Genomic DNA, 25,029 nt, shown 5'->3' with positions numbered 1-25,029 from the left:
TGCCTCAGCCTCCTGAATGCTGGAATTACAGGTGTACACTACCATGCCCGGCCTAAAATTCTTCTAGCCTCCTCTATCTCAGCTGGGCATATTGGTGTACACCTGTAATTCCAGCTACTCAGGAGGCTGAGGCAGGAGGATCACAAGTTTGAAGCCAGACTCAGTAACATGGCAAGACACTGTCTTAAAATAAAATGGGCTGGAGATGGTGCTCCATATAAAGATCCTAGATTCAATCCCAAGTACCAAAAAAATAATCCCTATCTGACATTGGAATTGGGATACCTTTCTAAGACTGAAAACCAGAAGTTGACAAATAATACACAGTCACCCTCCAGTATCTTTGGAGTTTCTCGCCCAACCCACCCTGCTCTTGTGGGTACAGGGCCCCACAGTTGCTCAAGTCCCTTACACAGAGAGCACGGTGTCTGCATGTGACAGACACACACCGTGCTGTGGAATCTAAAGCAGCTCTGGACTGCACAGAACTCCAAATACCATGGAACGTCAAGGATGGAAAGGTCTGTACATGTTCAGTACAGATGCAAGTTTCTCTAACAGTTTTGACCCACACTTCACTGAATCGGCTGATGCAAAATCCACAGAAACCGATGACCAATTGTATCTTTCAATCTGAAAACATGAAACCCAGAAATTTCTGAATAGTTTTTTTTTTAAAAAGCACAAGCAAATCTAAGGGCAAATGACAGAAAGACAAGAAGAAAAATGTGATTCGTATCACAAAGGGCTAGATTCCCTCACACACACACAGCTCCTGCAAACCAGTAAGAAACAGCACAGCTCTGTACAAAAATGGCAAAGGGAGGAACAGGCTTTTCTTTCTTTTTTTTTTTTTTTGGAACGGGTCAAACTCAAGATCTTGTGCTTGCAAGGCAGGTACCACCACCACTGAGCTAAACCCCTGGCCTGGAACAGGCTTTTAACGGGAAAGAAAAGAAATGTGGGCGGGGGTGGGAGGGGTGTTACCTGAGATTGAACTCAGGACCTTGTGCTTGCAAGGCAGGCAGCGGAAAAACTGAGCTGAATCCCCAGCCCGGCCCAACAGGAAAGAAATATAAGTAGCCCATAAATCTAGGAAAGATGCTTCTCTCCTTCAGAATAAGAGAACTACAAATAAATATTGGTGTGAAGATAACTTTTCATTTATAAATTTGGTGAAAACCCGAGATATCCGTACGAAGAGGCTGTGGAGAACCAAAAGTGCTCACCTGTTGTGGATACTTGTGTAAGGACCCTGGTACCTGCTGCAGGGCTGGCAGTGTGGCCATCTCTATCAGAACTACAAGCGCTTAGCCCGATTGCCAGGCCCCTTTGCCCGCCCCTGCACACTCACCCACTCTTTACTTTGCCCTGGGCAGGGACACAGCCGCAGCCCCTTTGGCGTGTGGCTTCCAGTTGGGTTTAGCACATGGGGAGGCCCAAGTTAGAGGGAGGGGAAACGGTGAGGGATATTTATTTAGCAGTCTCTCCCTGCACAGGCACCTTGGGTTGGTGGTGTCATTTGCCCTTTGTCCTTAGTCTTCACACAGGATTCCTCCTTCCAAGTTCCAACTTTGGTGTCTTCTCTTTTGCCCTTCAAGCCCAGGTTGGCGATGGCTCCCCCTGTTGTTAGCTGGAGGTACTGCATGCTCCCTTATGCTGTGCCTGCAGCTTGCTCCCACGTTTATAAATGGCCCCTTGATAAACAGTTTTTCTCAAAATATTCTAACTTGAATGTGCAGTTTTCTGCTGGCACCGTGGCCGATAGGCTCCTTGCTCATGTCAGTCTATTTTATGCTGCAGTAACAGTACCACAGTTAAGGTCATTGTTTATAACGAACAGATACTTATTTGGCTTGGGGGTTTGGAGGCTGGCAAGCCCACAGTTGGGGACCATATCTAGAGAGGACCTTCTTGTTGCATTGCAGCGTAGCAGAGGACTTTACATGGCAAAACAGCAAGAAAGGACCGAAGTTGCTTCTGTAACAAACACCTCTCAGTAACGAGCCTACCTCCTCCGTGTCCTTCTTAACCCATTTACAAGGCAGAGCTCTGATGATGACTTCATCACTGCTTAAAGCCCCAGCTCTCCCCACTCTGGGACTGGGGACTGTTTCTGACGCTTGATCGCCGAGGGGACACCTTGAAACCACAGTGTGCAGCCGTCCTACACCTGGAAATTCTCCACACTCAGACCTGCACATGGGCAAGGGGTGCCCGGCTCCTGGGAGGGTGGGGCAGGCTGCAACCAGGAAATTTGACTGTTTCTCCTGGGTTCTTTTGGTGCCCTACTTTTATTTTACAATCTAATTAGAAGTGTTAGAATTTTGATATCCTAATACTGATTTCCTTTCAGGTGTAAAAGGAAGGAAAGGACTTAACCAACTAACAAAGATGCTTCTGAGTCACCAGGCCCCAGCCCTCGGATTGCTTTCCCTGTGCCTCATGGGTAGGTGTAACTGTCCACCTCAGGGCTTACAGGAGCAAACCCAAGTCATCATTAGCCAGAGCTCTAGAATGAAGCAGCAAACTGATGTCCCTGTCGGGGGACCCAGAGCAGCCCACCCAGTGTCAGGTGTGCAAGGGAAAGTAGCTGGGAATTTCAGTTGAGTATGGTTTTCTTCCTGTTGTTCAAACAGATAAGCAAAAATAGACTGAAGCTCTATAATGTTGGAGACTATACTTGTATGTTAATATTTTTTTGTACTGGGGATCGAACTCAGGATCTTATACTTGCAAAGCAGGCAGCAGAACCACTGAGCTACATCCCTGGACCCTTGTATGTTAATTTAAAGAGTAATGTCTCTTAGTACTCTCACTGATACGCAGTGGAGTATATCACCCTATTGCTAGATTTCGGGATTTCATGAATTATCCATCTTTTTTCTGCAGTATTCTTCATTTGTGTCTTTTCTCTACCTTCCAGAAGATTCAGTTTCAATATCAGTGTCGTCTCTTACACAGTTGATCAGCAGAGGACCCACGAGTGGGGCAGCTCTCTCGGGCAGACCATCCATGCACTGGATCATGTCCAGCATCCTGGGACATTATCCACCTTATAAAAATGTCAGGAACTTCACGTCCCCCCAAAGTCAATGTGACATCCAGAAGACAAATGTCCCCACCCATCCACCCACACTGTCCCCCGGAGATGAGACTCACCAGTCCCATCATGAACACCCTTTTTTCCTCCATCACCCTGGGTCAATGTCTTTACCTCGAACAGTTATTAATCAGCAACATGCTTATTTATAGTCTGAGGAATCTTTTCAGATAGATACCTGCTTCTCAGGACATTCCCTCCACCAACCCAACCCTGCTTCTTATCAACAGCTCCTAATTGGATCTTACTTTGGGTCCACTCTGGATACAATCCTTGGACCAGGTGCTGATGGTACTGATGTCACCTAAGAACTGTTTGCTTGCACTTTTTTTGTTAGCACAAGAAAATCTCAATGCAATATTAATGCATGTAATGATTAATGCACTAATAAATGCAAAGTGAGTCTGGTCATTTTAAATGGAGCTCAAATAAGTCACTGTTGTTTCTCTAACTTGTTTTTTTTTTTCCTCCTAGTGTATGTGAGCCTAGCATTGAACACCTCACATAATACCCCTGGTAAGAGATGTTCTTGGCTTGGTTCAATTTTGAATAAGATTCAAAGTATTGGGGTGATTGACAAACATAAAACATGGAAATTTTTATTTCTGGCCTCACATCTATTATTTTATTGGAGTCCTTTTTCTATAGAAGGAGCTAAAATTAGCTAGCTCTGTTTTTTTGTTTGTTTGTTGTTTGTTTTTTGGTACCGGGGATCAAACTCAGGTCCATGCATTTGCGAGGCAGGTGGCAGCACCACTGAGCTAAACCCCTGGCCCTGGTTTTCATAATTGTCTCACAAAACTATTATAAGAATTTAACACTGGAGATCATTTTTAAATCCCATGAAAGAATATTCAAGTTCTTAATAGTCTCACTAACAGAAAATAGGGAGATACCTATTAGGCCAAACAAAAAGTGATTCAGAAATAATTTTTCTCTATATTTTTCCACATGTTGGTTCCAGATAAGGAAAAATAAGTTTTTTGCTTTGTTATGTTTGGAACTGGGGATCGAACTGGGGACCTTGCCCTTGCAAAGTAGGTGGTAGAACCACTGAGCTAAATCCCCAGCCCCAGGAAAAATAAGTTTTAATTAAACTCCTTGCCCACATATGTAATCCGCCCACAAAACTTCATAAGCATTGAGTATGTGCTTTGCCTTCTAATAGACAGTGGGGCATGAAGATCAAAAGCAAAGGCCTGGGTCTTAACCACAGGAAAGTTAGATGAGCTTTGAAAATCTAATTTGTCACTACCACCTCCCAGTGCATAATATTGTACACTAGGCTGAGTGTGGGAAGGACAGCCTGCAGCGGGCTGAGCTGGACTGAGAGAATGGCGTGGAGAAGGAGCGGGCCCTGAGCCGTGCGGGCCCGAAGTACTGGGTCCTTTGGCTCCAGGGAGCTCAGGAGGGGCAGGGAGTCCCGTGTCCACATTCTGTTTACCAGGCGCTGAGTTCCTGTTTCCTAAACTCCTGCCCCGATAACATGTCGCCTATCGACGACTAGTACTAGTTTCCTTCCCATGTCTGGGAGACTCCCTGTGTTTCTCAGACCCCGGGGCGATCCTGAGGCCTTCCCTGTCAGAAGAGTGGGGTTCGAGGTCTTTGGGTTCCAGATTTCAATGTTTTTCCTCCCCAAATCCTGTTCTCTTTAGAATCTGCAGCTGAAAAGTGTAATTTCAAGATGACATTTAGAAAATACCGGCTGATCTTATCTTGGGAGTTGAAAAACCGCTCCGTTGTACCAACTTACTATACATTTGGGTACACAATCATGAGGTTGGTTTACACTCCATTTTTCTCTTGCTAAAGGTATTGTCTTTCTTTGTTCTCTTTCTCTTCATTTCTTATGCAGAACCTTAAAATGCCAAAGGCAAAATACCCATTCATTTTCAATTAAATTGAATACTTTAATAATCTAAAACTATTTGGTATTTATAACTAAAGCTAATTTCTACAAGTCAGAGCCTCACCAGCAAAAAATAACAGTGTGGTCTCCCCAGTGATTTATCTAATTTAGTCCATCTGAATGCTTAAAAGTCTTGTATTTCCCAAAGATCCAAAGGTCTGTGGACCACATCAATGGTTTATATTCATTTTTCTTGACTCATGGAGGCACATTGGACACCAGAAAGCTGCCTGGCCTCGTCGAAGACAGACCTGAGTCCAAAGTCTGCTGTAGTCACTAACCAGCTTCACGTTTGGCTTGGAGCTCAACCTCTCTGAGCTATGTCCCCCCTGAGGGGCTGTCTCAAGGATTAGTGATGCCATAAGATGATAAGTCATTCTTTGGTCAGTAGCCCTGTGGAATGTCCTTTCGTTGGTTATTTGGCTTGTAGTTATTGCTGCAGGCCCAGGGAGAGTCAGTCGTGAGTTCCACACTCTTCCATAGCATGGTAGATCAGATGTTTGCATTGTCCCTAACTAGCACAGGCCTGGCTGAGGACTGGGCCGTGTGACCTTCAGGCAGAGAAGGAAGGGGTCTCAAGGAAAGCAGTGATTGTTCTTGACAGAGAGGGGGGAAAACCTCAGGCTTCTACTGTGAGAGCCCGAAGCTTGTGCATTCATTTGTTCATGCAGCAAATATTTACTGAGGACTTGCAGTAGACCAGGGGATCTGTCCATGAACCAAAGTCCTTTCCCTCTGAAAATGGAAGTTGTAAAAGTAGGTGGAGACCCCATTAAGAAAGTAAAAGTGTAAAGTGGCAGGTTGAGGTAAATGCTGTGAAGAGAAATGAAGAGTACGAGGGACTGAGAGGGTGGGATTAGGGAGAACATGAAGTGTTCTACTTTTAAATAAGGTGATAGGGAAGACGGTTTGATACCGTGATATCTGAGGAAGGAAACAAGGAAGTGGACACAGAAACGGATTCTCAGTCCATAAATGCTGACTTTTCCCTTTTCCGTTTTTTTTTCTAAAGTAAGCGAGAAGGTATGAAGACTGTGGAGAACTGTACAAATATCACCAGATCATTTTGTGACCTCACAGATGTGTGGCAAGACATGCCTGAGACCTACATCCCCATGGTGAAAGGATTCAGAGGGGAAACGCTGTTGGTCCTGTGCCTGGCTGCTATCACGAACTTGGACTGTGAGTGGATCGCTGTTTCTTGACTTTGCAGTCCTCCTCAGGATCATCATCAGTATCTTCCCCAGAGAGTTAGAGACAGCCTGCCCCCACACCCATGTTTATAGTAGCTAAGTCTTGGAAATGGCCTATACACCCATCAAGAGTGAATGCATAAAGAAAGTGTGGATCTCTACACAACAAAGTCCTATCCCGCCAAAATAAAGATAAACTTGAAGCATCTGTAGGTAAACGGATGTAATTTGAGAGCGTAATATTAAGTGAAATAAGTTAGACATAAAAGCTTAAATATCACATGGTTTTTCTTATATGATAAACTAAAATATATTTATATATAAAAGTATATATACACAAACACACACAGACTGAGAGAGAAAGAATGTGTGTGTGTAAAATAGAAGAAAAGTTGGAAGTAGAGAGATCTGTTTCTAATGGATGGAGCAGTAAGAGATGGAGGAGGGGCTGGAATGGGAAGGAATAAAAGGCTGAAGGGAAAAAAATGATGAAAATTGAGCTTTTGCAAATGGGAAGGGGATCAAGAGTTGGAAGGAGCAAGAAGGGACAAGAAGGGTAGGGGATGAAAAAAATGACCAAAAGCGGTCCGGGGATTTAGCTCAGCGGTCGGTGGCCTGCCTTGCAAGTGCAAGGACCCGAGCTCGATCCCCGGTACCAAAAAAAAAAAAAAAAAAAAAACAAGTAAAAAATTAACATGTGTATAGATAGATAGATAGATAGACCAACTCCCTATAATAATTCTAATCATTATGAACTGTATACATCAAGTACTAATAAAAATGAATGAAATATCGAGACATGAGAAAAAAAGATCATTTGCTCTGTCATGAGTAGGAAAGCCTGCAGAGTTGTTTCAGAATTAGCACCGTAGGCATAGCTGGCCCCACCACTTCCTGACATTCTCACTGGGGTGAGTTACTTTGCTGATCTCTTTTTAGCTTTCCTATCTGAACAGTGGGGCCATACTGTGTTTTTCACAGACTATCGCTCCATACCTATGTAGGGCCTAGTGGATCCTGAGATAGGAGGATCACTGGACTACATAGTGAGTTCAAGACTAGGCTGGAATATATAGCAAAACCCTTTCTCGGAAGGAAGGAAGGAAGGAAGGAAGGAAGGAAGGAAGGAAGGAAGGAAGGAAGGGGTGGGGAGGGGAGGGGAGGGGACAAGCGCAGATCATTGCCCCATACCTGCATAGACATAGAGCAGGCGCTCAGGCAGTAGTACTTGCCCTTCTCAACACTTTATAGCCTAACAGGAAGTGGGGAGCGGAACCCAGGTGGCCTGGATCTCGGCTGTCACTTCACTCTGGGCCAGTGTTTGCCTTTCTCCCGCAACCCCACCCCAGGCTGTAACCCTGCCACTCCCACTGGCTCCTAACTCTTGAGCACCCAGGCTGCACAATGGCGGCCCGGAGCTTGCGGACAGAGTCTGGAGCCCACCTGCTCCTTTTCTCCTTTCCCTGTGCCTGGAGCCACTCCCAGGGTCCTTTGCCTTCTCAATTTCCCATTTTCTAGCCTGTTGCAGAAATAAACCGAAAACCCCAATTCTGCTGCAGTGCTTGATTACAAACCGGGTGGGCGGGTGGGGCGATGCCCTGCACCTCCATGCGTTGTCGAGGACCGGTGATGTGACGGCTGGATCCCACTGTGGCAAATCAGTCAGTGGTGTGTGTTTAGGACACAGCGTCATAGCTGTGTGTTTGTACACAGGTGGGAAGGAAAACACATCGTGCAAGGCATAGTGTTTAGGTTGTTGAAGAGTTATGTGAGGCCTTTTTCATGATTCGAATGATAAAGGTGAAAAATACAAAGAGACTCAGGATTGGCACGAATATAGAGTAACCTTTGGTATCGTCCCTCTGAAGGTGTTAGGCAGTGCGTACTAAGACCTTTAACTTTTGCTCACTCCAGTCCCAGTCCAGAATACCCATTCATTAACCTGTCCTAAGGAAATTGTCAAGGACAGATGCCAAGACTTAGCACCACAAATACGTGATAATGCATAAATTCCGTTCAGAAAAATTAGAGACCATCTCAATGTTAAAAATAGGGACTCATTAAGTCACAGGTCAGCCGCTTAGGGGAAGTAAATTAACCATGAAAAAATACAGTGTAAAGTAGGACTTGGTAAAGTCCTTCCTGTGAAGAGCCAGAGGAAAAACACTTGAGACTATGCGCGACATCTGATGTCTGTCCCATGCTGTTTTGGGGTTTTGGATTATTTTGCTTTTTCTCTCTTTTTTTTGTAATCCTTAAAAAAAAAAGAGAGAAACCATTTTTGAGCATGCAGGTTGTGCAAAAGGTCAACTCATGGCCCATTATTTGCTAGTTCTTGATATGCATAACTATGTATTAAAATGTTTTTGAATTATAGTTAAATGAAATTATATGTCATGTAACACCATATGGGCTAGAATGATTTAAATTTAGTTTATAAGCATGTGTGTATAGGGGTATACACATGTTACATGTACATGTATTTACAAATAGATATCCTATTTCAGTAACTGTGTATGAATTTTAGGTATTAGGTCCATATAGTAAAAATAAAGGACAATGAACTACAAAGACAACTGCTAAATGTATTTTTGACAGTGAGTTTCTATTATTACATATTATTAACACACTATGAAATTAAGTTATTTTTAATTTTGTGTCTAGTGTACAGCCTGAAAATTCAAAGTTGCTGACTTCCAGCCCCAAATCTGTCAATTTGCTGTAGTAATGTGAAGCAAATGGTTCACTTTTTTAATCTCAGCTCTTCAGGACTACTGTAAAAATAACAGACTAGAGCTAAGATCATAGGCAGAATAAAAACTTTTTTTTTTCTTTAAAAGAAATAAGATCAGATCCTGACCACAGGAAGCACTGTTATGTAACCACTGACTGACGTAGGGCTCCTTTCTGCTTTTGTTTCCTAAACAGTGTCTTTTCAGCCACCAGACTTCAGGATCGTTGGCTATGCAGACCACATTAACGTGTCAGTGCAGTTTCCACCTGTGGCCCCCAAGATATATGGGGAAGAGCTACACCGTCACGCGTCACTCATCATCGAGGAACACTCAGAGGACATTGATAAGAGGGTAAGTGGTCTCTACTGAGGGATCGAGAGTGTTCAGTTGGCCACGGAGACATTTGACTCTCTTACAAAAAAGAAGGGAGGGAGGGAGGGAGGAAGGAAGGAAGGAAGGGAAAGAAAGGAAAGAAAGAAAGAGAGAGACAGAGAGAGGAATCTATGATCTATGTAGTTGAACAATTCACATGAAAAGTTCTGGCCACCAGAGTTGTCTGACTTTAGGCAAGAAGTCCCTGTGGTTCCTTCTCTGCAGAAATATGTTGAATGAGCCCAGCAGCTCCATCTTTAAGGGAATAGGTTGCTGGCACAATACCAAGGGATATGGAAGGGAGAGTGAGAACTGTGTGGTGTAGACAGGAGAGTGATATCAACAGAGAGAGCAGCCAGAGCCCAGCACACCATGGTGAGGTTTCTTTGAAAGGGTGATTTACCTAAACCACACAAGAAAACCTGTCTACTTGAGCTGGGCGTGGTGGCACACGCCTATAATCCCAGCACTGGGTAGACTGAGGCAGGAGGATCGCTGTGAGTTTGAGACCATCCTGGGCTACATAGTGAGTTCCAGGTCAGTCTCAACTACATAGTGAGACCCTGTCTCAAAAAAACTGTCTATTTGGCTCTGACACAGCAAAAAAAAATTCAATAAATAAATAAATAAAATTTAAAAATCAGTGTTTCCCTGCAGTTTTGTCCTTTTCTGATTTCCTGTAAGGACCCAGTTTCCTTAACTTCCAACCCAGTTTCCATAACTTCCAGGTGACCCTGATAGTAGATACATCCAGACTCGTTGGCTCCATGCATGGACCAAATGCACACACCACTGGGCCCTTCAGCAGTAGCATTTTGTCTGCCAACCCTCTTGCCAATAATAAAATCTGTGCAAATAAAACGAGCCTGCAAGATAGCACAGCTGGGGGGGCGTGTCAGAGAGCACAGGAAGTTCCAAGGCCCCAGGGTTCGAGGGGAGCCAGTGGGTCTGAGGAACAGCAGAGGTGGCTGGAGTGGCGCGATCAAGTGGGGAGAAGAGGAGGAGTGAGATGAGAAGGGACAGCAGGCCAGACCTTGGAGGACTCCGTGAGTCTAGTGGGGCAGAAGCCACTGGAGGACTGAGGCTCAATACAGTAGCCTGGCTGGTATGTGCAGGACAGGCCATAATGTACAGACTCAGAAAGTGGAACCAGTGAAGACAGGGTTGGGATGGTAATAACTCGATAGGTGGTGACAACTTGTGTAATTGGTATCCTTTTCTCTTGTGAAATTCTCCCCTTGAGTTATGACCAGCAGCCTAGGAAGAGGAAACAAAAATAACAAGAGTGAAACAAGTTAACAGGACTCAGGGACTCTGTTGGGTGTCATTAACTGCTAAATTTTAACCATGTCTCTTATTCAGAGCATTAGCTACTCAGTGTGTTTTAGATTATTATTTCTGAAATGAGACGTGTTCATTAGAAAAACTATAGTTAGTAGACTTCTGTGTTGAAGAAAAGGGGTCTTTTAATTAAACGAAGAAAATAAAGGAAGCTACTGGTACATTCCAGGCAACAGATGGATGTAGCTTAGACCCCTCTGTGGTGATGGGGTGATGAAAGGCAACTAAATTCTCCACGTATTTAATAAAATAATGGTGGGAAAACAGTATTTTTAGGTAGATTGGGCACAAAGTATGGTAGAGAAAGAGAGAAGGTGGGCCTCCAACACTTTGGAGTTTCCATGGATCAAAATGGGGAAGAGTACGGAAGAAGCTGGTGCGTGAGGGTTGGATGGCAGTTTGGGACGTGCTAAATCTGAGGTATCCGTCAGGCTTCTAGGAGGAGATTTTGGACAGGAACTGCTGCCCCAAGTGTGGAATTCAAGGGAGATCTCCCAGCCAAGGGCGTGTCCTGGGAGCTACCAGCTTCGTGTGTGTGTGTGTGTGTGTGTGTGTGTGTGTGTGTGTGTGTGGAATACCCTGAGCCCAGGCCCTTGAGACAAGTAGCTTTGGTGAGTGATGTGACAGAGGTCTTGTTGGAGTGGATTCAAGAGAGGAAGGAGAAGAATAGGAGAGCTTATCTTTTCTAAGCTTTTCTATTAGGGGAAGGAAGGGTGAACAGTGGTAGCTGGAGAGGAAGATGGGGTCACAGAGGGACTTTTTATGGCAGAAATTAAAGCATATTCACCTGCAGAGGAAATGCTCCAACAGGGTTCTTTGGAGTGTATCCTGGAGTGGCTGAAAGTAGGTGGGATCTTGAGAGCCCCTGAAAAAGGGTCTAGACTGGGAGCAGGGACTACATTCCCAGGTATGCGGCAGGGTGTAGGATATGCAGCACAGATACCTAAAGAAGTATGACTTGGCTAGACGTGGTGGTACATAGCTGTAATCCCAGCACTCTGGGAGAATGAGGCAGAAAGATTTCAAGTTCAAACCCAGCCTGGGAAATTTAGTGACTTCATGAGTCCTTGTCTCAAAAAATAAAGGGCCAGGAATGTACCTCATTGCATAAGCCCTGGTTTCAATCCAGGGAGGTGGTGGTTGGGGAAAGCATGTGTTAGACTGTTTTCTGTTACTATAACAAAATAGCTGAGACTGCATAGTTTTTTGGAAAAAGTTTTATTTTAGCTCATGGTTCTGTAGGCCCAAGGTCCAGGGATTGCGTCTGGTAATGGCTTCCTTGCTGTCAGTCTCCACATGGCCCACAGTATCCCATGGTGAGAGCCAGGGGTCACGTGTGTCTCTTCTGGTCTCTTTCTCTCTCTTCTTCGAAAGCCACCAGGATTCAGTCATGGCTGCACTGTGAATACCTTATCTAGTCCTAATCAACTTTCAGAGGCCCCACCTAAGGCAATCAAGTTGCGGTCCCCTTGTACCATGCACTACTGATTAAACTTCAGCCCATGAACTCTTGAGTGATGCTGTCAAATCATTATCTGCCACACAGCAGAGGGGAACGCGGGGTGGAGCTTCTGTCTGTGCCGTGACACAGGAAGTCAGCCTTACAGACTCACTAAAAGTCCCGAGGAGCCCAAACCTTAGCCACATGGTGCTCCTCTGCCCGAGCTGAGAGCCTTCCTGCGGGGCAGTGGCCAGCCCAGCCCCTTCTCCTTTCTTTACTCATTTCCATGCATGATCTTTTAGTTTGTTGCTTGTGAATCTGTTTGTTTAATAACCCTCCCTCCTTCCAGACAGAGACTTGCAACAACACAGGATTACCAAAGGCTGTAACTGAACTGCTAGAAATCTTAATATATGAAGTTGCTAGTAAAAGTTGTTATTCAAAATTTAACAAAAGGGTACTCCACCGCTGAATTACATCCCAAATCTTTTTTGCTTTGTATTTTGAGACATGATCTTGCTAAATTGCTCAGGCAGAACTCGATCTTGTGATTCTCCTGCCTCAGCCTCCCTAAATGTTGAGATTACAGGCCTCTGCCATTGGCCCAGCTTTCTCTTCGTAAATCTTCAAATGTAACAGAACTATAGGGGAAGGAGAAACAAGATGTCTTAAACATCAGCCTCTTTCGTAAGGCCCTTTGTGATTTAGGACAAGTCCCATGGCCACTTTGACCTGCAGTTTTCTCATTTGTAGAACAGAGATAATGCCTGGGTGGCTGTGTTAGTCAGCTTTGCATTGCTGTGACGGAATACCTGAGCAAAACAGCAAGAGGGAGGAGAGGTTGGTTTGGACTTCCGGTTTCAGTCCATGGTCAGCTGCCCCATTACTTTAGGCCTGTGGTGAGGCAGGATCATCAGGGCAGAAGGTTGTGGCAGAGGAAAGATGCCCATCCCATGACAGCCAGGAAGCAGAGTGAGCAGCAGCCCAAGAGGAAGGTGCTAGAGACGAAATGTGTCTTTTGCCCTGCTCCATTCTGTTAGACGCTAGCTCCTAATAAACTCATTCAGGTAGTGAATTCATCAGTGGGCTGTTCCACTCAGTGCAGTTAGAGCCAGCATAACTCCATCTCTTCCCCAAAGCCCATCATCTCTGAACACACACGACTTTTTGAGACATTTTAGATCTAAACTGGAGCAATGATTTTGAAAATTAGAGGAGTCAGTGTACAAGAAAGCCCTTTATAGAGTAAGCTAGATCCACGTTGTCAATGAGATAAAATAATTTTGTAAAAATGACGTCACAGAGACCTTTGTTCTTCGTAAGACTTCGTCATATACAAAATGAATTTGCTAGACTACATTTCATGGTTTTAAGATAGGTGCATGTACCTGTGTATAAATACATGTGGTTTTGTGATAGCTGCTGGGCCCAAGCAATTTATAAATCCTTTTTCTTGTCAAGGCTGTGATATTGCTAACCTTGTTTAGGATTAGAGGACCGAACCCCCAAAAATTTCTTATGGTCTGTCTCTAGATGATACTCTCACTATAATCTTACTTTTTTTTTTTCTTTTTTCAGCATGAACCCAAAATAAGTGGAAGCTTCAGTGGAAATTTCAGCTATGTCATTAACAATTTAATTCCAAACACAAACTACTGTGTATCTGTTTATTTTGAGCCAAGAAACTCAAGAATAGTAATAAAACCTCCCTTAAAATGTGTCCTCCTTCAGCTTCCCCAAGAATCAGGTATGTTAATTTTTGAAAATTCATATTTTTACTGATACAAAAACCTATTAAAAGAAAACAATTTGACTCAGGAGGCTGATGCAGGAGGATTGCTGTGAGTTTGAGACCAGCCTGTGCTGCATAGTGAGCTCCAGGTCAGTCTCAACTATACAGTGAGACCCTGCCTCAAAAATAAAATAAAATAAAATAAAAATAAAAAAAGAAAAGAAAACAGTTTGAAGTCAAGATGCCTTTTGCTATTGTAACACTTTTATTTTGGGGAACCAGGATTAAATGCTATGCTGTGTGCCTTTGGGTTGGCCGCAGTTCAAGCCAATCTCTGGAAGATGCAAAGTTGTTTGAAGCTTCTGCATGTAGAGGCATTGGAAGATGAAGGATTTTGGAATCTGAGGTTGAGTGTTGTTGTTTTGAGGTCTGGTCTGCCTGGCAGGAGCTGCGGTCCTAGCTGCAGGAGGAAAAGGAACGTGGTAGTGTTGGTAAGACAGTCCTTAATGAAGGCATGAAGCCCAACTCCTGCAATGACACCAGAACAGTGACACAGTGTGACCCAAAACTTTCTTCCATATGCAGAAGTGTACAAGAAGAACCAGCAAGCTTAGGGCTCTCTCTGCCCATTATTATCTGAGGAGGTAACTGGATCCCCCGTGTTTTAACCAAAAAGGAAAATCTCCCTCAAAGAAGCCCTTCTGAGTTTCCCCACACCAAGGGAAATCTCTTTTATATTCTGATTGACTAAGTGAAAATAAGGTCAGATTTATATGGAAAGGACTTTTAAATGATACATGTATTTGTGGATTCAGTGACCTGCCCAAAGAGTACCTGGACTAAGGACTGTAAGTGTTGTTAGCTCTGTAGCCACAGCAGAGTGTGACTTTATTCTCAGTGATCCTCAAAGCCCAGTGATGCACATACTGATTCTAAAGAAAAAGCACCTCAAAGCTTTCACTTGAGGTGTTTTTATAATGTTGATTAAGTAGGGGAAACCTAAACCTGTATATAGAATCTTTATGCCTGCAACTCTTACACAAACATAAACCCAATATAAATTTATATACCTAGGTTCTAGCACCCGTTCTCTGACTCCAAGTAGATGTCCAAAAATTCACTTCATCTCAGATACTGACTACCTGCCCCCATACAGACCCTTCAAATCCTGTGGCTCCCCATTTCTATCTATCACCCCTCATCCTAAAGCTATTGAGCTTCATCCCCACCACCACCATGGGAGTCACATCCTTAGCATCAACTTGATATACCCTCTTTGTGAGTCCATTTTCTGCAGCCATGACACAATACCTGAGACTGGGTAACTTATAAAGAAAAGAGGTTTATTGCTCACAGTTCTGGAAGCGGGCGATTCCAGAATGGAAAGGTCTTGCTATTTCATAGCATGTTGGAGGCATTACATGTTGAAAGAGGGAGCTGGAGAGCTTTTATTCTTTTTTTATTTTATTTTATTATTGAACTCGGGCCCTTGCACTTGCAAAGCCAGAACCACTGAGCTAAATCCCCAGCCATGGAGAGCTTTTGTAACAAAGCTACTTCTGCAGGGTCAAAGGCATTCCCACAACAGTGGCATTGATACAGTCACAGAGCAGAGCCCCTGCAATCCCAACACCTCTTAAAGTCCTACCTCCCAAGACTGTCACAGTGGCAGTTGCAGTTGTGAAGGGTCATTCTGTTCCATAAGAATCCCCACATGAGGCTTTGGAGCTGGAAGACACTGCTGCCAGTCAGGAAATTCCATGGGTTTTTCGAGCTCTGTGCCCAGAGCCAGTGACAAAGACCAGATCCATGTGATGTTGTTATATCAGATCTTCTGTACAAACAAAACTCTTCTGTACAATAAACACCCCAGACAGGAGTGTGACAGGCAGATGAGGGTTTGCTGACACCCAGAGTTGCTCTCTGGGTGGTTACGGTTCTTTCAAAGTGAATGTTCATTGTGTGGACATCCTCTCTGCCCTCACTTCACTCTCATCCACTGGCAAAGACTCAGCCTAGCAGCAGCAGGCGGTCAGCTCAGTCTGTCTTTACTTGACTTGAAGGTGATTTTGCACAGTAAGTCAGCTCCATTCTTTTGTCATTTCCCAAGATAGTTTAGGTGCACGTATCCCTCACTATCTGGGTTCTTCCTGTCTGAAACCCAGAGCCAAACAGTTCAGATGTCATGGCATCTCTGACTGCCTCCTTGCCTTCTGAACTGCCCCTAACTAATCAAACTCTAGATCCAGACAGGATCTGCTGCTGAGGGGACATCAGGGACATCAGCCAGAGGCCAGCATTAACTTAGACTCAGCAGTAGACAGTGCAGTCTCAGGGCAGACTGATAAGGGGTGACAGGGATCTTATCTTAAAAGATCTGGCAAAATGCCTTCCCCTTGAAGCCCTACAACTAATTGACTGTCTCTTCAGTAAGGCCCCAGAGAAAAGATCTATTCATTCATCTAATAATTACCAGAGAGCTGTATTGCAAGCCAGATTCCCTTCTGGATCCCGGAAATACAGCAGTAAAGGAAATGAATAAAAATACCTCACTTTGTGGCATTTACATTGCAATAGGAGACAGAATAATAATAAGATTTAAAAATTATAATATATATAGTGTATGAAGTGACCATATGTACTTGGGAGAAAAATGAAGCAGGAAGGAAAATGAAGAAGGGTTGGGTGGAAAGGAGGGGTCTCCGGTTTTAAATAGGGCCCAGTCTTAATTCACATGCCCTGGAAGCAGAACCTAGGATAGGAATTCTTGTTCAAGTGGCATTCATCATTGTGGAATAAAAGAGCAAAGCGGGGCAGGAAGAGAGAAATGAAGCAAACGTGTGGTCTCAGTGGAGCCTGACAGGAGATGCTCTAGGGCATGAATTGGACGCTTGGTCAGTCCTTGCTGCATGCATAGCCCCTTGGTGGTCAGCTCTGCCCTAGTGGGCAGCCCATCCTCAGAGAAGGGGCAGCTCAGATGTATCACGGATGTGCACACTAGCACAGGAGTCACTCGATGACCGGTCAAGGGGACGTGGGCAGGACCACTGATGGCCACAGAAGGCTTTCCAGAGAGGCGGCATTCAAGTGAAGACCTGAGAGAGGTGTGGTAGGTGGAATTATGTTCACCCATCCTGGATATATGAATGCAACCGAGGGACTTGGTGGTTGTGATTCAAAAAAGGATCTTGGGATAGGGAAGATGATCCTGAGTCACCCAGGTGGGCCCCAGCTACGTACTTGGGTCCTTATGAAGGAAAGAGGAGACCGAGGACTCAGAGTCAGAGAAGGAGCAGTGACAACAGAAACACAGGTCAAAAGCTAGGGGACTGGGAGAAGCTTTAAAACTGGCTTCAAGGATGAAAAAAGGAAGGGCCGTAAGCCCAGGAAGGAAAGAGGCCCCTACAGGTAGAAAAAGTGGGGAAATGGACTTTCCCTTGTAGCTTCCGGAAGGAATGCAGTCTTCCAACGCTGTGATTTTATCTTAGTGCAAACCATTTTGGACTTCAGACATCCAGAATTGAAAACTAATAGATTTGTGCCATTGACTTTGTGGTTATTTGATTCCAAGATAGTGGGAAAGGAATACAGGAGAGAGTGAGTCTCACTGATATATCAGGAGAGAGTTCCAGAGGGAGGATCCTGCAAGGGCAAAGACCCTCCCTAGGGTAGGAGTAGACCTGGCAGGACAGCTGTGAACTGAGCAAAGGAAGAACAGCAACAGTCTAGGTCAGAGAGGATGGAGGACCCTAGAGGTGAATGACTTGGAAAGCTGAGGCCAAATTTTGGTTCCTGGTTGGCTAAGGCCAGCCTTCAAATGGCCTTGTTGGTTTTTAGGGAGGCTGTCCCTTCTCCACACCGTCCTTCCTGTAGCACATGCTAATATGAGCCTCACATGGACATTTGAGATACAGCAACTGGGATGGAGAAACTGGCTTCTCTAATTGTTTCATTATGATCATTTTCATTTTAAACAGCCATTGCCAGTGGCTACTGTATTGCATTATAAACACAAAAATTTTTATCTTGCAAGGCTAAATAGGCAGTGCTGCCTTGATTCATGAACTGAATTCTTACCACCATATCTGGTCACAAAGCAAACTGGATGAGAACCAAACCAAATTTCCCCCAAGGACAACACTGAACCTGACCACTGAATTTGATTTGCTTCTCATCCAATTCAGTTTGTGACCAGAATTGTAGAAAGAATTAAGTTCATGAACTGTGGTACTTCTATAATTTATTGTTTAAAAAAATACACACCTGCATTACTCTCCATTATTTAGTCTTTAGCAACATAAAACTGTCTTTGGTTTGGTTGTTCTTATTTATTTTAATGGAGATACCTCTTCTCCCCAAAATTGCAACTTCCTGTGCTAACCTATAGGACCTATTTTTTGATCAGTTTATGTGTTGCATATGGAGGTGATTTCCAAGACTTATGACCCTAAGACCAGGTCCCCTCACCATATCCTGGTCATCCTGCACATTTATAGAACATACCTGAGGAGGCTCATGACACTGGGTGATAACACCTTATGTGCATCTTCCAAGATGAGCCAATAAAGGTCCTTCTGGCCCAAGAACCAGGAAGCATGTTATTTGGTGCCTCTCTATGAGGCCATGACACATCCTAGAAAGTTCCCCCGACCCTGTCTGTTGGGTTGGGGAGAAAAGTACCTCCTACCTTTGGGGTCTTTTGAGCAGGTGCTTATAGAACTTACGTTAAAAGGAGTAAGATTGCAATGATCAGGAGAAAGAAACAGGCAAATTTAGATGATGGAAGAGTGGAGGGAAAAAGACTAAATGCCAACAAACAAATGTCCTGAACAGAAGTTCCACAAGAACAGAGAATGTCAGAGTAAACTAGCTTAAAATGAGCCTAGGGTCGTTAACCAATCCCAAGGGAGGTTCTGGGCCCCAGGAAGGACTTCCCAGTGTCCACCTGAGGCAGCAGTCCACTCAGTGGGCACAGAAGGCTGGTGCTGGTGGTGTCTATTGGGGTGACTCCTCCTACAAAAGTGGTACATCTCTGGGGCCCCATGTTGGGCACCAAAATCAATGACATAACAGCTTTGCTCTAAGGAAATAAGAGAACACTTTATTCTGAGCAAATATGAGTGAACATGGCCCAGTAACACAAAGATTCAATTTATCCTGAGTGACATGATCCCTAAAACTGTTTTTCCTCAATAGCACCTCGTAACACCAGAGCAATATGCATTTATTCCTATCTATGATCACTTATTGAATTTCTTTTGACATAAGTTCATTTATTTTTCTCATCAACAGGGTCATCAAAATCTATCAAAATAATAGTTTTTATTGTGATTTTTATATCAGTGGCCATAAGCATCATCTTAATACTGAAACAGATTGGATATGTATGCTTACACACTGAGTTTCCCAAAGCCTTGGTATGTAGTTTTTTTAAACTTTCTGTCTTTATTTTTTTTTAATTTAACTTTAAATTTTTTATTATATATGTAAATATTTTCACAGAAGAAAACCTCCAAAAACACCAGGATTTTTTCCAGCTGCCTTCCTTTCCATCCCTGAAAACATATTTTTCAGTTATAAAAGTATCTGAGTATTCTGGGTTTTCTCTTTATTCTTGTCCGCCTATTATTTCTAAAGGTTACATAGAATATCATTATTATTAATGTATGATTTCACCATTCCCCAACTAAGACATTCAGGTTGATTTCTTTTTCATTTCTTCCCCTCCCTTTGCCATTATGAATAGTGCAATGGAAATTTTTATATAAATTACCTTTTTATTTTGGATCACTTCACTATAATATACATATAACATGGATTTATCTTATAGAAGAATATTGTAAGTGAATTATAATGCCAGTGATGAAGTATGTAGCGCTCCAAAGTCTCACTGACATTGGTGAATCATTTTACTACAGTACTTTTGTTCATTGTCATGTATGTAACAATTCTCTATAGTTGCTCTCGCTTGTGTTACTTTCATTATTAGCGATAACAGTCATTTCCTTGTTTTCATTTCTTGTGTTGCTGGTTCGAGCTTGTTCAAGAGTCTGGATATTAGTCTTACATCTTTCTAAAACTCTTGTCTTTTGACTCAATTGCTTTACCATCAGTTATCCCTTTGCTTTTCTTTTGTATTACTTGTAATAATCTATTCAGAAATAATTTATTTTTTACATCTGGATTCATTCACCTTATTCTAATGTTCCAACAACCATATAAATATCCCTCCACTGTTGTGCTTGTTTTAACATGTTGTCATCTTGTGTCTGTTTAGTATTTCTCCTTCAAAAATTGTTTCCCTGGGCCGGGGATTTAGCTCAGCGATTTGGTGGCCTGCCTTGCAAGCGCAAGGACCCGAGTACAATCCCCAGTACCAAAAAAAACAAAAACAAAAACAAAAATTGTTTCCCTGCATTTAATTAAAAACTTTGGGAAGAGGAAAATAGGACAGTGTAGGCCTAGTGTGTTTGTGTATGTGTGTTTAAACAAGAATAGATGTTAAAATTGTTTAATGATGTATTTTCTCTTTTTAAATGAACAAATATTTATTGAGCATCTAGTGTGTGTCAACATGATGTAGGTGTTAGGGATACAGAAGTAAACAAAACAATCAAAAAGTCCTGCCCTCGTGGAGCTTAAAGTTTGAGGTGGGGCAGAGACAATGATTATTTATTGATACAGTTGTCTAAAGAATTCACATGTCTCTAGAGATATATTTTGGGGATTAATAAGATTAGCAAGGTCATTCCATTAAAAAAAAAGCAGCAGCCTTCAATTAGAAAATAAGCATGAAACTGCTTCTCAACTTCCAAGAAATAAAGTAATAAAGCCCAGTCAGTCTCTACAACCTGCACACACCCATTAACTCATGTCTCGCTGAAGAGAGCATGGCTAGCTCCTCCAAAGTCTGTCTGAAACCTTTCAAGCATGAACCCCTCCCGGGGTAACTACTCTCCTGATTACAATCAGCAGAGATTAGTTTTGCCTGGTTTTGAATTTTATATAAACTGAATACTATTTACAGTAGTTTTAAAAAAATACAATTAGAATAGCAACAGAAATATTTTTAAAACATTTAAGAAAGAAGTCTAACAGATAATGTACAAGCTCAATGTGGGGGAAATTAATGAATCTTGTTGAACAGTCTTAATAAAAACCTTGTCAAATAGGAAGCCTAGATACAGACTCACGTTACGAAAACATGGCCCATGACAGTGAGTCTTGCAAATTAGTGGGGAAAGGATGAGCTATCAATAAATGTTATATATAAAGGGGAAATGGCATCGGAGCCCTATCCCACACCACACATGAAAGCCATTTTCAGATAAATTAAAGATTATAATGTGAAAGGCAGAACTTTAAGACTGTAGAAGGCAATACAGATGGTCCTCAACAATGGTTCCACCTACACTTTTTTTTTTAACTCTATAGGGGTGCAAAACAATATACATTTAGTGGAAACTCTGCTTTAAAATTTGAATCATATGAGATATTCAATGCATTATTATGATGCAGGCTGTGCGTTACATGATTTTGCTCAAATATAGGGTGATGTAAGTGTGCTAAGCATGTGTAAAGTACTTTAGAGTAAGCTATAATGTTCTTAGGTTAGGTATATTGAGTTTTAAATTTGCAGTATTTTCAACTTATTATGCATTTATTGGGATATAGCCCCACCATAAGTCAAGGAGAATCTGTGCAACTGATTCTTTTTAGCTTTGGGGTAAAAGAAGGCACTCTCAGACACTAAAAGCAAAAATCATAGAGGAATAAGTTGGCCATTCTTACATTAAACATTCAGAATTTCTTTTCATCAAATATCATCATAAAGAGAAAAATGTGATAAATCACAGACTGGGGGAAATACATGTATGTAAATAATTAACACATAAATAGTGTATAAGTTAGATACATAGTTATATAAAGAACTCCTGTGACTGGTAAGAAAAAAGATAAATATCCCAGTAGAAAAACTGACCCCAAGTCTGGGTCTTGGTAGAGTAAGGGAAGAGAAGCTGTGTCAAATTGGAAAGCATGGGCTATACTGGGCTGAAAATTCATAGATGCTAGGCCCATCTAATGATATTATCTATAAAGGATTCGGCATCTGTGGATTTGCAGACCAGCTGTATGTGGGAGGTACTGAGAGCAGTGCCTGATGACTGACTACTCAGCACTGTGTAACTGCCAGCTCTCAGATTATTATTTGTGTTATCATTATCACCACCATCCACATCACTGTGCAGTGAACACTGTTTTATTATGTAAAAAGTAAAGAGCAAACACGAGTTATACCGTCTCTCTTTCTCCCCTCCCCTATTCAGATTTTTCGTAACTTTGTAGTCCAGATATTTCCTGAACGACCACTGTCAGAAGAAGTAAATATGCTGGAGGTCATTTCCGTCCACCGAAAGAAGAAAGTATGGGATTATAATTATGACGATGAAAGCGACACCGAAGATGAAGCCCCTCTCAGAACAAATGCCAGGGGTTACACCATGCATGGCCTGACAGGCCGGCTTCTGAGCCAATTCCGCCCCTCCTCAGCCTCCTCCCAGGCCTCCCATCCGGAAGACCCAGCCGATGAGGAGTCCGAGGAGCCCGACAAGGAGACTGAGCCCCTATTTCAGCCCCTTGCAGCACAAGGGCCCAGTCCAGGGCAGAGGGAAGGCCCACGTGAGAGGGCAGAAGGTCTGCCCCACAACCGCTCTCCCAAGGACGACGACAGCAACTCCACTGGGGGATCTGGGGACAAAATTACCTTCAATGTGGATTTGAACTCCGTGTTTTTGAGAGCTCTCCACGATGATGCAGAAGACTCTGAAGAAGCCGCCCTAGTGTTACCTCCCCAAGAAGAGGATCCCCAGGAGACAGAATCGAGCCTTCTGGTGCCCCATGGGAAAAAGCTACAGGTACTGTTCCCCAGCCTCCCTCCTGGGTGCCTGTGGACTGGAGGTGATCTCTCTGATAAAAGTGACACCACCAGTTCTGGTGCGGACGATGACGTCAGGGATGGTTATATCATGAGATGACGCCCTGAACTGAGAAACCCCCACAGGATTCTCTCCTGGAGCCCTAACCTGGGGCCTTGTGGTTTGCCAAGTGTCCTGTGAGGAAAGGAGTAGGGAACTGTAGAGTGCCCAGTTCTTCAGGTGGCCTCACCTATGCAAATTCCCACTATGGAAAACAGTGTTGGCCAGGCATGGTGGCTCACGCCTGTAATCTCAGCACTCGGGAGGCTGAGGCAGGGGGATCGCTGTGAGTTTGAGACCAGCCTGAGCTACATAATGAGTTCCAGGTCAGTCTCACTACATAGTGAGACCCTGTCTCAAAAAACAAAAAAAAAAGAGAAAAAGAAAGAAAGAAAGAAAAGAAAACAGTGTTGCAGCACTATTTCCAAGTTCAGATTTCACACCTTGTAGGAGCCCTGTCCCTTTCACTCCCTTGATGTCAGTTCATGTCTGATGTGTGCACATCCGATTTCCCAGGAAGTAAGGCCCTGTTGGGTTTCAGAGGTGCTTTGAGAAATAATTAAACTGAACCAGGATGGAAAGTGGGAAAACGAAAACACTCAGGCAGTGTTTAGCAAATTTTGCCCACAAGGCTCCAGGAATGAGGGATAAAGCAGGCTGGAGAGGAGGCGGGCGCATAAGAAACAGGACACCTCTCAGATCTTATGGTGACTCCTCTCCTGTGCATGCACAGCCACATGGCTGGCCCGGTTTATGTGGGAAAAACACACATGCATTAATCACTAGCGTCAGGCAGATGATTAAAGGAGAGGGGTAAAACCTCAGCGCCATATTTTAAGATGCCGTAAGAGATCCCATCTGGCAATTTTAAAAGTGTTATATATGCTGGTTCCACATGGCCTACATGGAAATACAGTTGCTGTGAATCTGGAGGAAGAAGTCAGGTTCTAGAATGCCGGGTAGCAAACAGTACAGGCACTGCTGACATTTTGCTATGGGACCCTGGGTGTCAGGGGCTTAGTTTGTCTGAGCCTTAGCTTCTTCGTTTTTGAAATAAAGGGATTGAGCCAGGCAATCACCAAGATCTTCTTGAATTTCACAGAAAACATACAGGAACACTGAGAAATGTTACTGGGCTGCTAGGCTCTCCAGTGGATGACAGGTGTGAGGTTCTCCTCTCTCCCTCCCTCACCCCAAGAGCTGGTATCTCAGAAACACACCACACACACAAACAAGGGTGGGGTAATAAAACAGGAAATTCAAAAAGGGAAAAACAACAGTTGTACCAGTGTTACTTTATAAAGGGACCTTGAATGGATGACTGATTAATTTCTCTGCCCTCTGAATGCATCTATCATGTTTTGAATACTTGCAGGATGATCTTTTGGGAAAGTTCTCTGTAGTTGTGTGTGCGCCTGTGCACTTTAAAAAAAACTTTCTTTGTATAATGGTTGGAGTTTGTGTATTGGTGATACAAGAATACTTTTTTTATACAAACTTGGTGTGGTCTTCAGAGTTGTTTTGCATTGTGGTGTGTGTGTGTGTGTGTGTGTGTGTGTGTGTGTGTGAGAGAGAGAGAGAGAGAGAGAGAGAGACACAGACCGCCCACTCCCTATGACTGTCCAGTAGCCTTGGACGTAAGCAAGGCCGTACTTTTACCCCAAACCTGGAATTTCCAACCTCGTCACTGCGCGAGTTTAGAAAGAGGAAATTAAATCTTTCTCAGCAGTCTCAAGAAAGAAACAAGTCGGGCCGTGGATTTAGCCTGCCTTGCAAGTGCAAGGACCCGAGTTCGATCAGACCGCCCACTCCCTATGACTGTCCAGTAGCCTTGGACGTAAGCAAGGCCGTACTTTTACCCCAAACCTGGAATTTCCAACCTCGTCACTGCGCGAGTTTAGAAAGAGGAAATTAAATCTTTCTCAGCAGTCTCAAGAAAGAAACAAGTCGGGCCGTGGATTTAGCCTGCCTTGCAAGTGCAAGGACCCGAGTTCGATCCCCGGTGCCAAAAAAAGAAAAGAAACAAGTCACTCGAGATGAATGGCTTGAGTGCTGCCTCTCCGGAGAGAGGCTGAAGATCTACAACTGAGCTTGCAGCTGGGTGCTTTAACTCACCTCCTCGGCGGGGAGAGGAGATCAGAAAGGACGTGCAAGGCAGGAAAAAAAAAAATACGACCACCCGTCGTGCCTCCAACCAAGCAGAACCCTGAGTTGGAGTTTTCGAGTAT

At 43.5% G+C, this 25,029-nt stretch overlaps 1 protein-coding gene across 1 annotated transcript; it reads left to right on the top strand.

The window, feature by feature from the left end:
- Window positions 1–1,458: 1,458 nt before the first annotated feature.
- On the top strand, window positions 1,459–23,069 carry Ifnar2 (interferon alpha and beta receptor subunit 2). Its single transcript, XM_010608657.3, has 8 exons — window positions 1,459–2,449; window positions 3,578–3,619; window positions 4,759–4,882; window positions 6,025–6,194; window positions 9,134–9,291; window positions 13,673–13,841; window positions 19,119–19,243; window positions 22,154–23,069. Exons 1-8 carry the CDS (start codon window positions 2,395–2,397, stop codon window positions 22,859–22,861), a joined length of 1,551 nt encoding a protein of 516 aa, XP_010606959.1. The 5' UTR covers window positions 1,459–2,394; the 3' UTR covers window positions 22,862–23,069.
- The last annotated feature ends 1,960 nt before the right edge of the window (window positions 23,070–25,029 follow it).

Source organism: Fukomys damarensis, unplaced genomic scaffold (genome assembly GCF_012274545.1).
Source record: "Fukomys damarensis isolate Sample0158 unplaced genomic scaffold, DMR_v1.0_HiC HiC_scaffold_24, whole genome shotgun sequence".
Taxonomy (NCBI): domain Eukaryota; kingdom Metazoa; phylum Chordata; class Mammalia; order Rodentia; family Bathyergidae; genus Fukomys; species Fukomys damarensis.
This window is presented reverse-complemented; position numbering and strand designations above follow the sequence as displayed.